The sequence below is a fragment of the Terrapene carolina genome, unplaced genomic scaffold (assembly GCF_002925995.2).
Source record: "Terrapene carolina triunguis isolate 2854851 unplaced genomic scaffold, T_m_triunguis-2.0 Scaffold112, whole genome shotgun sequence".
Classification (NCBI taxonomy): domain Eukaryota; kingdom Metazoa; phylum Chordata; order Testudines; family Emydidae; genus Terrapene; species Terrapene triunguis.
The window spans coordinates 15,437,629-15,452,109 of NW_020664463.1; the positions used below are offsets into that span (position 1 = coordinate 15,437,629).

Here is a 14,481-nt window from a genome sequence, read left to right on the forward strand (position 1 = left end):
TTTCTTAATAAACCAAACTCCTTAGACAGTCCAGTTCCTCAGTACATAGACTAACGTGAATACAGAACATGAAGCTCTCTACAACAGAAAGTCCATGTCACCAATAATCCCTAAACCTGAGCAGTCTATAGGATCGATGAGCAGGAAAAGAAACGTTCAGGCGGCCAGCAGATGGCTTGGACAACAGCTCTTGCATCAATCCTCCTACATCATTTTCATCACATGTGATTTTCCTTCTCACATATTAGGGAACCCTGCTAATTGGTAGAGGGAATATCTGCTAGCACTAGTCCTTGGTCTAGGTATGAAATTTAGCACTTTGGAATATTCCCATTTTACTCCCTTTTAAGTTTTCCCTGTTCCACCTACTCAAGTGTTTCAACTATGTGTAATCCCCCTTTCTGGCCCTCTTCAGTGTATAGAAAATTATTATGAAGAAATTAAAATCTCTCTCCACAGATAAGATCGAAGTAGTCTTCTCTGTGACAAACCCGATTTACCCCACCCAGGCAACTTTATTAGAGACATATCGATCCAACTGAAATTCCATGTACCACATCTTAGCCTCCGACAGTCTCTCTAGAAAGCCTGGAGTAAATTCAATGTGACATTCTGGGGATAGAGGTGCTTCGTAAAGTAGTTTGTCTTGCACTTTTGAAAAATTTGCCTAACTTTTTTTTTGGCTTGTCACATCTTCCAAAGCACTTGGCCTAGAAACTGCACACTTGTTTTATTTTGCTGGTCCTGGAGAGATCTGGCACTTTTGACTAGTTTTGGATGTTAAATTATTTAGATGTTCACAAAAAACATCCCTAAATAGGAGTGAAGGCTGATCAAGCATTTCAATGGAATCCAACTCACACTTCCCACACCCTCCTTAAGAAACTGCACTTTCTTTTAACAAAAAACATTTACGTCTTCAATTCCCCGCCACCAAAAATAAATAAAACATTTTAAAAGTCTGAGAATGAACACTTGTATAAGCCTTAATCAATTACTGTTACCTCACCCATCCTGCACCACCCTTTGTCTCCGGCCCCATCCATGCCTCCTCTCTGCTCCCCAATCATGTGCTCCCTTTCCATGCTGCTGGGACTCTTGCAACTCTGGCCTTGGCTACACTTGCAGCTGTACAGCGCTGTGAGGTTAAACTGTCTTCGTACAGCTGAGTAGGGAAAAGCGCTGCAGTCTGTCCACTCTGCCAGCTGCCAGCGCAGTGGCGTGGCCACACTTGCAACATTTGCAATTTGTTGGGAGCGGTGCATTATGGGCAGCTATCCCAGCATTCATGTGGCTGCAACGTGCTTTTCAAAACGGGGGGGGGAGGGGGGCGAGTGTGGGGGGGAGAGAGTGCTTTTTGGAGCGTGTCAGCTCTCTATTTTGCAAGTTCCGAACTCCCGGCCCCTGCTCATTCATTCACTCACTCAAAGCAAACAGCAAACTGTTTGCTTTTTCTCTGTGGTACAAGCTTTGAAACCGGCACTTCCTCATTCCTGCAGCCGGTCACAACAATGGAGAGGATTGGCCACTTGACAAGGTGATTAGTACAGCGCTGCAAGCATTTACACTCACACCCGTGAGTCGTAGCCACTCTGCTGTATCTCTTATGCTTCTCGGGGAGGTGGAGTACCTGCAGCGGTGTACCCAGGGAGATACAGCGCTGTAAGTGCCTTGCCAGTGTGGACGGGGAGTAAGTTACAGCGCTGGGGGAGACTTTACAGCGCTGTAACTTGCAAGTGTAGCCAAGGCCCCTGTTTCATGCCTCTCATCCAGTGTCCCACTGGTCTACTACCCCACTCCGTGTGCCTCTCCTCATGCCTACACCAGAACTCCCCAACTCCCAGACAGGAGCTGCATACCACATTGGCATGCAGTCCCAAATCTCTTACTCTCAAGTCAGTGTACCTTCCCGGGTCAACTCTATTCCCCTGCACAGACTATTGCCCCCTCTGTATTTCCTACATGAATCCTACTATCCATTTCTATTGAGGTTCTCATCACCACCAGCTCAGACCAGCTACAGCGAACCTGGAGCTAGCAGGAGGTAGGTCTATTTATATTATTTAAAATGTAATCATTGCTTCATATAAACAGTGCCTCATCTCTTTGCAATTCCTCTCACTGGATACCTGGCTGCCATCTTCTTGTGCCTTCCGGATAATGTTCTGCCGAGAGTCAATCCAATAAAGCTGCTTATCTAGGGGGTCATAATCGATGGCCCGGACGTTCCTGAGACTGTGGATCGGGAGTATGATATCTGGACTCTGTTGCTCATCTATCACCATGCGATTAATTGCGTTCTTCTGACTGAACAACAGGAAAGTTGTAGGAGCTTTAAAAAAAAAGGGGGACACACATACAGAGCAGAAACACTGGTTATCTATATACCCAGTACTAGCATTACTACACAAAAGCTATCAATACCCTACATTCCCCCAGAAACTACCCCTTTCCTCCTCCCCACACATACACACATTTGCACAGACAGAGCTTTTTTTTTTTTTGGAAGGGCTTTAAAGGCATCTTTTAAAATAAATTCTTATGTGTGGGGATGTAAAAAGCAAGGATAATTTCAAATGCAAAGAGAAGAAAGACTATGGACACACTTGTTGAAATTATCACAAAATCCAGGTTATCAATTTAAAACACTTCTCCCAAGTCTCTTTATAGCATCCTTTTAGCTCAGTGGTCTGCCTACAATAAAGTTATAGTGCACTGTAATCCACGTCCCAGCATCCTCAGTAAAGTAGAGCTCAAGCCTGGAAAGATCAGCAGGGGGACATTTCACCCATTCCAACCTATAAAACACACTAGGTAACACCTGGGGGAATGAGGTTCCAGAGAACATCCTCTGTCTTTATTATTTTAGGCATGTACTTTGAGTAGTTTTTCTGGCTGCTGCTAAGAAAAAAGTTTCATTGGCATAAAAATATACTTTTCACACTGTTCAAAATTCTGACCTAGGTGCAGGTTATTTTTGCTTTTTGAAAAACCTGGATTTTCCCCCAAGCATTTCACCGGTGACTTTTTTCTATATTTAATCACTAATTAATAGAAGATAAGACAAAAGCAAACCAAACACACACACACACACACACAGTTTGTTGTACGCATGTAGTATAAACAGCAAAATACCACATTTGGAAAGGTCAAATCCCTTATTCATTAGATAAACCCGCATGTTAAGGGACACATGCAAAAGAGGACGGTTTAGACCAAAACAAAGGAAGTTGTGAAAGGAGGCTTGCATGCTTTCAGTTACAAACAGTCAAATCCCTCTGCTCCTCCCTTCCAGAGACCCTCTGTCATTCTCAGAGATCCACTCGGTAAGAACTTCAAAAGGAAAGTTATCAAATAATTGTCTTCTTGGTATCTGTAAACTCAGACTTCTCTAGCATTAGTATTATCCAAATGGATGGCTCATTGTATGTGGTGGTAGGGCAAATTTCCCATTTTAAGTCCCTCCATTCTCTGCAACTCAGTTTGGGTTTTGAAAAGCATTTTCCATTCTCCAATGTAATTTCTCCCAACAGTCATATATTTTAACTATATTTCTGGAAGGAACTGTGGGTGAAACACAGCAGCATCCCAGCTGGGGAACTGCTCTTCAAGCTCAACAATGCAGTGTTGGCTCTGAAAGTTTGAGTTCCCAGCTCTAGTTGCTCTCCTTCCCATAATTAAAAGAATATGTGCATTGTGGTCAACAAAGGGAGGAACTGGCCTCTAGACAGGACTTGTGCTAGAATAATGCTCAGAAACACATAACCAAGTAAAATAGGCAAGAGAAGGTTAAAATAATCCATGCTCCAATTACAGAGGCCAAGAGAAAAATTAAATTACAAGCAGAAAAATCTAAGTCTCCAATTACCTACAAATGAGAAGTGGGAAATCTACCAGGATTGAACATAGCTGAAAAGCTATTAATGCCTAATGAAAGACTTTGAACCACACTGTTTCGGAACAGTTCTACATCTTTATAGTATAACATGTTTCCTGTATTTTTCTCATTGCTTTTTAACTAAACATTTCCAAGAAAACAGGATCTTTACGTGACTTTATTACTTATTTCTTGTCCAAAGACAAAACCCCCTGCTTATGATATCATAGTTATCACCACAACTATGTCAATTATTCTTTTGACATGCAGTAAAGGAGGAACAAGGGAATGGTACAAAGATTTTGTTTGCATGCAAGTGGTTCCTTGTAATAAACAGAAATACCAAAAATGTGGGGTGTGCAAAGCAGAAATGTTTCCAAGAGAATGATTTTCAAAGTATTCCATGGAGGTGACAGTCTCAGAATAAGTGACACCTGACTTGGGCTTAGTGCAGCAGTTAGATCTCTTTACTCATGCATAATGCAGATGAGATAATATCTGACTCTCTTAACCCACTGACTAATCTGAATGACACCAGCAGAAACCATCCAAGCATCTTGGCAGTCAAAAACGGAGGTTACTTGCCAGTAACTGGAGTTTCTTCAAGATGTGTGGTCCCTATCTGTATTCCACACATTAGGTATGCATGTGCACTGTGTGCCCGAGTCCAGAAGTTTTTGCAAGCAGTGTCCAATGACCCACACATGTACTGTAGCTCTCATGTTCCAAACCAAGAGCATAAAAGGTGATGCGGGCCGATGCCTTTCCAGTTTCCATTCTTACCGCAGTTCAAACAATCCACAGCAGAGGGGACGGAGGGCAGGTAGGGAGGCCACACACCTTGAAGAGCATCCAGTTAACAGTAAGTAGCCTGCATTTCTTCCTCAAGTGATGGTCTCTATGTGTATTCCCCATGTGGGAGATTAATCAGTGATAAGACCAGAGGTGGGTGCAAGAAGGCCAACGCTGACTGTAGTACCGCTGTCCCCACAGCTGTGTCTGCATTTGACCGGACCAGAGCATTATGACTTGTGACGGTATGCAGAGAGCTCCAATTAGCTGCCCTCCATATCGCTGGGAAGGGTACATCTCTCAGCAATGCAGCCAAAATAACTTGCCCTCTAGTAGAATTAGCCCTCACCTGCTCTGGAGGGGAAATATAAGCTAGTTGGTAACAAAGAGTAACACAACTCGAGATCCATTTTGAAGGTCTTTGTATCTATGTAGCTTGACCCCTTGATCACTCTGCTATGAAAACGAATCGTTTAGGTGTCTTAACATCATTTGTTCTTTGCAGATAAACGGCCAAAGCACTTGAGACATCTAGAGAATGCAGTCAGCTCCCTTCATCTGAGGCACGCAATTTTCGAAAAGATACCGGTAAATGGACTACTTGACTCATATGAAACTCAGAAGCTATTTTAGGAATGAATCTATGGTGGGGTTATAACAAGACCTTTTCTTTATAGAATGTAGTATACGGTGGGTCCACCATGAGCACTCCCAGCTCACTAACCCTTCTAGCTGACATTGTGTCTATTAGAAAGGCCACCTTCATGGACAGGTGGGTCATAGAACATGTGGCTAGAAGCTGAAAGGGGGAAGGGGAGCTAGCAAGCAACGACAAAACAAAACTGAGGTTCCACTAAGGTGCAAACTTCACCAATGGTGAAAAGGATCTGAGACGCCTCTTCAAAAATCTAGTTGTGACAGGATGAGTGAATACTGTATGGTTATCCACCAGAAAATGGAAATTGCTGATCGCTACTGACCGCTATATGGCAGGCGACCAGCTTGGCTTAACAGTGAAATCCTTGCTGATCTTAAACACAAAAAAGAAGCTTACAAGAAGTGGAAGATTGGACAAATGACCAGGGAGGAGTATAAAAATATTGCTCAGGCATGCAGGAGTGAAATCAGGAAGACCAAATCACACTTGGAGTTGCAGCTAGCAAAAGATGTTAAGAGTAACAAGAAGTGTTTCTTAAGGTATGTTAGCAACAAGAAGGAAGTCAAGGAAAGTGTGGGCCCCTTACTGAATGAGGGAGGCAACTAGTGACAGAGGATGTGGAAAAAGCTAATGTACTCAATGCTTTTTTTTTGCCCGTCTTCACGAACAAGGTCAGACCCCAGACTGCTGCACTGGGCAGCAAAGCATGGGGAGGAGGTGACCAGCCCTCTGTGGAGAAAGAAGTGGTTCAGGACTATTTAGAAAAGCTGGTCGAGCACAAGTCCATGGGGCCGGCTGCACTGCATCCGAGGGTGCTAAAGGAGTTGGCGGATGTGATTGCAAAGCCATTGGCCATTATCTTTGAAAACTCATGGCGATCGGGGGAGGTCCCGGATGACTGGAAAAAGGCTAATGTAGTGCCCATCTTTAAAAAAGGGAAGGAGGAGGATCTGGGGAACTACAGGCCAGTCAGCCTCACCTCAGTCCCTGGAAAAACCATGGAGCAGGTCCTCAAGGAATCAATTCTGAAGCACTTAGAAGAGAGGAAAGTAATCAGGAACAGTCAGCATGGATTCACCAAGGGCAAGTCATGCCTGACTAACCTAATTGCCTCCTATGACGAAATAACTGGCTCTGTGGATGAGGAGAAAGCAGTGGACGTGTTATTCCTTGACTTTAGCAAAGCTTTTGATACTGTCTCCCACAGTATTCTTGCCAGCAAGTTAAAGAAGTATGGGCTGGATGAATGGACTATAAGGTGGCTAGAAAGCTGACTAAATCGTCGGGCTCAACGGGTAGTGATCAATGGCTCCATGTCTAGTTGGCAGCCGATATCAAGCAGAGTTCCCCAAGGGTCGGTACTGGGCTGGTTTTGTTCAATATCTTCATTAATGATCTGGAGAATGGAGTGGATTGCATCCTCAGCAAGTTTGCAGATGACACTAAACTGGGAGGAGTGGTAGATACGCTGGAGGGTAGAGATAGGATACAGAGGGACCTAGACAAATTAGAGGATTGGGCCAAAAGAAATCTGATGAGGTTCAACAAGGACAAGTGCAGAGTCCTGCACAGCTGCGAGGAGCGGCACCCAGGAGCCGGCAAACAGGGCTGCTAACAGGGGAGTTTAAGTGGGAGTTTACAGGGGGAGGTGGAAGGGGAGGCAGGAGGGTGTGGTGCCCGGTGTGCTCTGTGTCCCCAGGAGCAGCAGGCAGAGACCACAGCGGCCATGAGCCAAGCGGCAGGGGACACAATGCAGATGATTGCATGTGGCAGTTGCGGTATGTACACGGTCCTCCCTGGGGAGCCTGAACAAAGGTATGTTTGCATGAAATGCCGCCTAATAGACCTGCTAGAGGAAAAGATTAGAGGGCTCCAGATGCAGGTAGATACCCTGGTAGAGTTCAGAAGGGGATTCGAGCAGCTAATGGAGCAGAGACAGGGTGTGGCAGAAGGGGAATGCTCAGGGGTGCAGGTGGAAGCACAGGCTATGGTCTGTGAGGGGGGAATGTCAGGGGCAGATCAAGAGCAGTGGAAGCATGTGACTGTGAGGAGCAGGCCAAGGAAAAGGAGGGCTAGTGAGGGGGAAATAGAACTCCGGAACAGGTTTGAGTGTTTGGATAACGAGGAGGGGAGGCAGCAGGTGGTAACTGATGGTGGGAGGCAGAGGAAGAAGAGAAGAGCGGCTAGTCCGATAGAGAGAGGGCAGGAGTTGATGGAGACAGCACCAATACCGGGCCCCAGTAGGATAGAGGATGGCACTAGGGGGACTATAAGGGAAAATAGAGAGACACAGGAGTTACGACTACAGGGAACAGGGGATAGATTTGTTGAGAGCACTGTCACCAGGCAAAGGCAGGTTTATGTGATTGGAGACTCCTTGCTGAGGAGGTTGGACAGGCCTGTGACCAGAGCGGACCTTGAAAACAGAAGGGTGTGCTGTCTGCCGGGCGCTAAGATAAGGGATGTGGACCTGCGGTTGAAAAGGATCCTAAAAGGAGCGGGTAAGAACCCCTTGATCATCCTTCACGTAGGAACGAACGACACAGCTAGGTTCTCGCTAGAGAGAATTAAAGGAGATTATGCCAGGCTGGGGAAGACGCTTAAGGAAGTTGAGGCTCAGATTATCTTCAGTGGGATTCTGCCTGTTCCTAGAGAAGGACAGCAAAGGGCTGACAGAATTGTGAGGATAAATAGCTGGCTAAGGGAGTGGTGCTATAAGGAGGGCTTTGGGATGTATGGCCACTGGGAGGCTTTCGGGGACAGACAGCTGTTCTCACGAGATGGACTCCACCTGAGTAGGGAAGGAAATAGACTTCTGGGAGGGAGGCTGGCTCATCTCATCAAAAGGGCTTTAAACTAGGAACTTGGGGGAGACGGTTGGGAGATGTTCAGTTAATCTCCACGCCAGATTCCAACACTGAAAAGGAGTGTGAGGAGATAAGCACAGACATAGGTAGGGGTAGGGAATTGGACATAAGAAAAAAGGGGCGGAGGGACAGCATGGGGACCGTACCAAATTGCATAACTAATGGGAGAAAGGATAGACAGCATACGGTAAGATGTTTATACACCAATGCGAGAAGCCTAGGTAACAAAATGGAGGAATTGGAGCTCCTGGTCCAAGAAATGAAACCTGATATTGTGGGAATAACCGAAACGTGGTGGAACGGTAATCATGACTGGAGTACAGGTATGGAAGGGTATGTGCTGTTTAGGAATGACCAGAAAAAAGGTAAAGGTGGGGGAGTGGCGTTATATGTCAATAATGAGTTAAAATGTAAAGAGATAATAACTGATGGAATGGATAAGACAGAGTCTGTATGGGCAATAATTACACTGGGTAAAAGAACTACTAGAGCCTCCCCCGAGATAGTGCTTGGGGTGTGCTATAGACCGCCGGGATCTAGCCTGGAGGCGGACAGAGAACTACTTAATGTTTTTAGGGAAGTAAAAACTGATAAGAACTGTGTCATCATGGGGGACTTTAACTTCCCAGATATAGATTGGGGAACAAATGCTAGTAACAGTAATAGGGCTCAGATGTTCCTAGACGTGCTAGCAGATGAATTCCTTCATCAAGTAGTAACTGAACCGACGAGGGGGGATGCGATTTTAGATTTAGTGCTGTTGAGTAGTGAGGACCTCGTTGAGGAAATGGTTGTAGGGGACAACCTTGGCTCAAGTGACCACGAGCTAATTCGGTTTAAACTAAATGGAAGGATAAACAGAAATAATACTGTGACTAAGGTTTACGATTTCAAAAAGGCCAACTTTAATAAATTAAGGCAACTACTTAGGGAAGTGGATTGGGCTAACACACTTAGGGATCTAAAGGCAGATGACGCCTGGGATTATTTCAAGTTGAAGTTGCACAAGCTGTCCGAGGCCTGTATCCCAAGAAAGGGAAAACGGTTAGTGAGCAGGAGATTTAGACCTAGCTGGATGAGCGGGCGTCTCAAAGGGGCGATTAAGAAAAAACAAAGCGTACAGAGAATGGAAGAAGGGAGGGATCAGCAAGGAAACCTACCTTATTGAGGTTAGAGCATGTAGGGATGCGGTGAGAAAGGCCAAAAGCCGTGTAGAGTTGGACCTCGCGAGGGGAATTAAATCCAATAGTAAGAGGTTTTATAGCCATATAAATAGGAAGAAAACAAAGAAAGAGGAAGTGGGACCGCTGAAGAATGTAGATGGAGTGGAAATTAAGAATAATCTAGGCATGGCACAATATCTAAATGAATATTTTGCATCGGTCTTTAATAAGGCTAATGAAGGGTTTAGGAATAGAGGGAATAGGACAGAGGGGAATACAGGAGGGGGGATTGACATTACAGTATCAGAGGTGGAAGCCAAACTTGACCAGCTAAACGGGACTAAATCGGGCGGACCGGATGATCTTCATCCGAGAATATTGAAGGAACTGGCGCGAGAAATTGCAAGCCCCTTGGCGACAATTTTTAATGAATCTGTAAACTCGGGGGTGGTACCGTTGGACTGGAGAATAGCTAATGTGGTTCCTATTTTCAAGAAGGGGAAAAAAAGTGACCCGGGTAACTACAGGCCTGTTAGTTTAACTTCTGTAGTATGCAAGGTCTTGGAAAAAATTTTGAAGGAGAAAGTAGTTAAGGACCTTGAGGTGAATGGCAATTGGGACAAATTACAACATGGGTTTACGAAAGGCAGGTCGTGCCAAACCAACCTGATCTCCTTCTTTGAGAAAGTAACAGACCTTCTAGATAAAGGAAATGCGGTGGATCTAATATACCTCGATTTTAGTAAAGCGTTTGATACGGTACCGCATGAGGAATTATTGGTTAAATTGGAAAAGATGGGGATCGATAGGAAAATCCAGAGGTGGATAAGGAACTGGTTAAAGGGGAGACTGCAGCGGGTAGTACTGAAAGGTGAACTGTCAGATTGGAGGGAGGTCACCAGTGGGGTTCCTCAAGGTTCAGTTTTGGGTCCGATTTTATTTAATCTATTCATTACTGACCTCGGAACCAAATGTAGAAGTGGGCTGATAAAGTTTGCGGATGACACAAAGTTGGGAGGTATTGCCAACTCAGAGAAGGATCGGGATATTCTGCAGGGAGACTTGGATGACCTTGTAAATTGGAGTAATAATAATAGGATGAGATTTAATAGCGAGAAGTGTAAGGTGATGCATTTAGGGATGACTAACAGGAATTTCAGTTATAAGCTAGGGACGCATAGGTTAGAAGTGACGGAGGAGGAGAAGGACCTCGGAGTCCTGGTTGATCGCAGGATGACTATGAGTAGGCAATGCGACGTGGCTGTGAAAAAAGCTAATGCGATCTTGGGATGCATAAGGCGAGGTATTTCTAGTAGGGACAGGGAGGTGCTGCTTCCGTTATACAAGGCGCTGGTGAGACCTCACTTGGAGTACTGTGTGCAGTTCTGGTCTCCTATGTTTAAAAAGGATGAACTCAAACTGGAGCGGGTACAGAGAAGGGCCACTAGGATGATCCGAGGAATGGAAAACCTTTCCTATGAAAGGAGACTCGAGGAGCTTGGTTTGTTTAGCCTAACCAAAAGAAGGCTGAGGGGGGATATGATTGCTCTCTTTAAATATATCAAGGGGATAAATACCAGGGAGGGAGAGGAATTATTTCAGCTCAGTGCTAATGTGGACACGAGAACGAATGGATATAAACTGGCCGTGGGGAAATTTAGGCTTGAAATTAGACGAAGGTTCCTAACCGTCAGAGGGGTGAAATTTTGGAACAGCCTTCCGAGGGAAACGGTGGGGGCGAAAGACCTGTCTGGCTTCAAGATTAGGCTAGATAAGTTTATGGAGGGAATGGTTTGATGGGATAACGTGTCTTTAATCAATTAGGCAATAATGGCCATCGCTGGTAAAATGAGGGTCTGGCTAGAGAATCTTGCCTGTATGCTCGGGGTTCTGCTGATCGCCATATTTGGGGTCGGGAAGGAATTTTCCTCCAGGGTAGATTGGCAGTAGCCCTGGAGGTTTTTCGCCTTCCTCCGCAGCATAGGGCAGGGGTCGCAAGCTGGAAGATTCTCCGCAACTTGAAGTCTTTAGATCACGATCTGGAGACTTCAACAGCAGAGTTAAGGGAAAGTGGGGGGGTCAACATTTATGGCCTGCATCATGCGGGAGGTCAGACTAGATGACCATATTGGTCCCTTCTGACCTTAAAGTCTATGAGTCTATGAGAATCCCATGCACTACTACAGACTAGGGACCGAATGGCTAGGCAGCAGTTCTGAAGAAAAGGACCTAGGGGTTACAGTGGACAAGAAGCTGGATATGAGTCAACAGTGTGCCCTTGTTGCCAAGAAGGCTAACGGCATTTTGGGCTGTATAAGTAGGGACATTGCCAGCAGATCATGGGACGTGATCATTCCCCTCTATTCTGCATTGGTGAGCCCTCATTTGGAGTACAGGTCTGTCTCATCTTACGCGGGGGTTCCGTTCCGCGGTTGGCCCATAAAGCGAAAACCGTGTATAGCCAAAACCCCATTGAGTTCAATGGCGGGCGAAATCGCCCGCACTACAGGTATAGTATTAAAACTGTTGTTTTTCTCTTTTTTTGTTTGTTTTGGCCGACTGCGTAAAGTTGAAATCGTGCATGTTAAATGCGCGTAAGATGTGACAGACCTGTACTGTGTCCAGTTTTGGGACCCACACTACAAGGAGGATGTGGAAAAATTGGAAAGAGTCCAGTGGAGGGCAACAAAAATGATTGGGGGCTAGAGCACATGACTTATGAAGAGAGGCTGAGGGAACTGGAAGAGAAGAATGAGGGTGGATTTGATAGCTGCCTTCAACTACAGGAAAAGGGGTTCCAAAGAGGATGGATCTAGACTGTTCTCAGTGGTACCAGATGACAGAACAAGGAGTAATGGTCTCAAGTTGCAGTGGGGGAGGTTTACGTTGGATATTAGGAAAAACTTTTTCACTGGGAGGGTGGTGAAGCACTGGAATGGGTTACCTAGGGAGGTGATGGAATCTCCTTCCTTAGAGGTTTTTAAGGTCAGGCTTGACAAAGCCCTGGCTGGGATGATTTAGTTGGGGATTGGTCCTGCTTTGAGCAGGGGTTGGACTAGATGACCTCCTGAGGTCCCTTCCAACCCTGATATTCTATGATTCTATTCTATGATTCTACTAAATGTACTTGCAGAGAATTGAGCATGAGACCTGAAGACTGAAGAATAAGTAGATACTCTAAGATAGGAAGGATCCCAGCAGATTTTGGACACAAGTTGCATTGGTGAGCCCAGGGGGAGAAATGCTTCCATTTTGCTTAACAGCACCTTCTCACAGACTCTTTTCTGCTTTGGTTAAGGATGGATTGCACCCTTTTATAACATGAGCATTCTATTTCTGATGCCCATCCAAATACCAGGCCCTGAGTTGCAACAGTCCCAGGTTGGGATGCTACAATTTGCACTTATGCACTCAAAGTCCGGCAACGTGGGGATGTTCTTGGGTGGGTGAACTGAGGCCTTCAGTAGACTGTAAACCGAACTGTCTCAACCAGTTGGGTGCAAACAGGAAAACATTTGTCTTGATGGATATTCTGTAGCACTTGTGGTGTCAAAGGCATATCCCAGGCAACCCTTCCATGACACCAGTAGGGCATCTTCTGTCAAGCCCTTGCCCAGGGCAACTCTGGAGAGGTATTGAGGAAGTTTCCTGTCCTCCCATGAGGTGAAAAGGTCCAATGTCGGCATTCCCCATTGGGTGAAGACGTCATCAAGAACCAAATTATGACTCTCCCATTGGTGATTTGTGGAAAAATGTCTGCTCAAGCAGTCCATTAGGGAGTTTTGCACGCCTGGCAAGGAAGCTGCTGATAGGAATATGCAATGGCTGATGCACAAATTCCATAGGGTGACTGCATCTATGCACAAAGGGAGAGATCTCACCCTCCCTGCTTGTTTACATAAAATACTGTTGTCATGTTGTCCGACGTTATTTGGACATGTCTAGATTGGATGAAGGAGGAATGAGTCACAGGCTCGATGGACCACCTGGAATTCTAGTAAACTGATACTCCCAAAAGCTCCAGATGCTTTGTGCCATGTAATCACCCATGTGAGCATCCCAACCCAAGAGGAAAGCATCAGTAATGAGGACTGCCTCAGGAGTCAGTGTGAGGAAAGGGATCCCCACCCAAGCCTTCTCCACTTTTGTCCACCAGACAAAAGTCTAAAACTTTAGGCAGAACGGTCACCTCGGTTTATGTTGCCTTTCTCTGGTGAGTACACAGAGAGAAGCCAGGGTTCTAGGCAGTGAAAATAAAGCTTGACAAACAATGTCACATGTGTGCATGAAGCCACATGGCTGAAGAGGGAAAAGGCAAATTCTGATTGATGCCCTGGTTCTGACACTGACCTGATGTATGTGCATGCTCATGGCCTGAAACATCTTGAGAGGCAGATATGCTCTTGCTGCAGTCAAGTCCAATGCCCCCCCCCATAAAATTTATGAGACTCGTGGGAGTCAACATGGATTTTCATGACTGATGCAGAAACCCAGGGAAGGCAGAAGACTGAGCAGAACGCTGGTTGCTTGCTAGACTTCCTTGAAGGAACCGCCCATCAGTAGCCAGTCATCAAGGTAGGGGACGACTGTAAATCCCTCCCTTCTCATCCAAGCTGCCACTATTGAAAAGACCTTTGTAAAGACCCAGGGTGCAGTAACTAGCCCAAAGTGGGAGGGACTCTAAATTAGTAATGCTCTTCATCGAAGAGGAACCTGAGGAACCTCTTGTGGGCTGGGTGGACGTCTATGTGAAAATGTGTCTCTAATGTTGAGAGCCGCAAACCATGTGTCCTCCTCTAACGAGGGAATTACGGATGCCAAGGAGAGCATGCGGAGTTTTAGTTTTCAAATGAACCTGTTCAGCTGTCTCAGATCAAGAATTGGCCTCCATCCCCCATTCTTCTTGTGGATAGAGAAGTAAGGGGGATAGAATTCCCTCCCTTGATGTTGAGGTGGAACCCTTTCTATGGCTCCCCTGAGAAGGGAGATCACCTCTTGTCGCAGAATCACCCCATGAGAGTGGTCCGTGAAAAAAAATGAAGAAGGGGGTTTGTGGGCAGGAGGTACCAGAGACTCGATCAGCTAGATGCCATAAATAATCTCTAATATCCATTTGTCTGTAGT

The 14,481-nt window shown here is 45.6% G+C and overlaps 1 protein-coding gene across 2 annotated transcripts in view; it reads right to left on the reverse strand.

Moving 5' to 3' along the window:
* Nucleotides 1-14,481, reverse strand: part of LRP6 (LDL receptor related protein 6) — a 196,010-nt gene that overhangs the window by 27,477 nt on the left and 154,052 nt on the right. For both annotated transcript variants that reach the window (XM_026652320.1, XM_026652319.1), the window contains exon 13: nucleotides 2,130-2,332. In XM_026652320.1, the coding sequence (XP_026508105.1) occupies nucleotides 2,130-2,332 (203 nt within the window). The remainder of the gene's footprint in view (nucleotides 1-2,129; nucleotides 2,333-14,481) is intronic.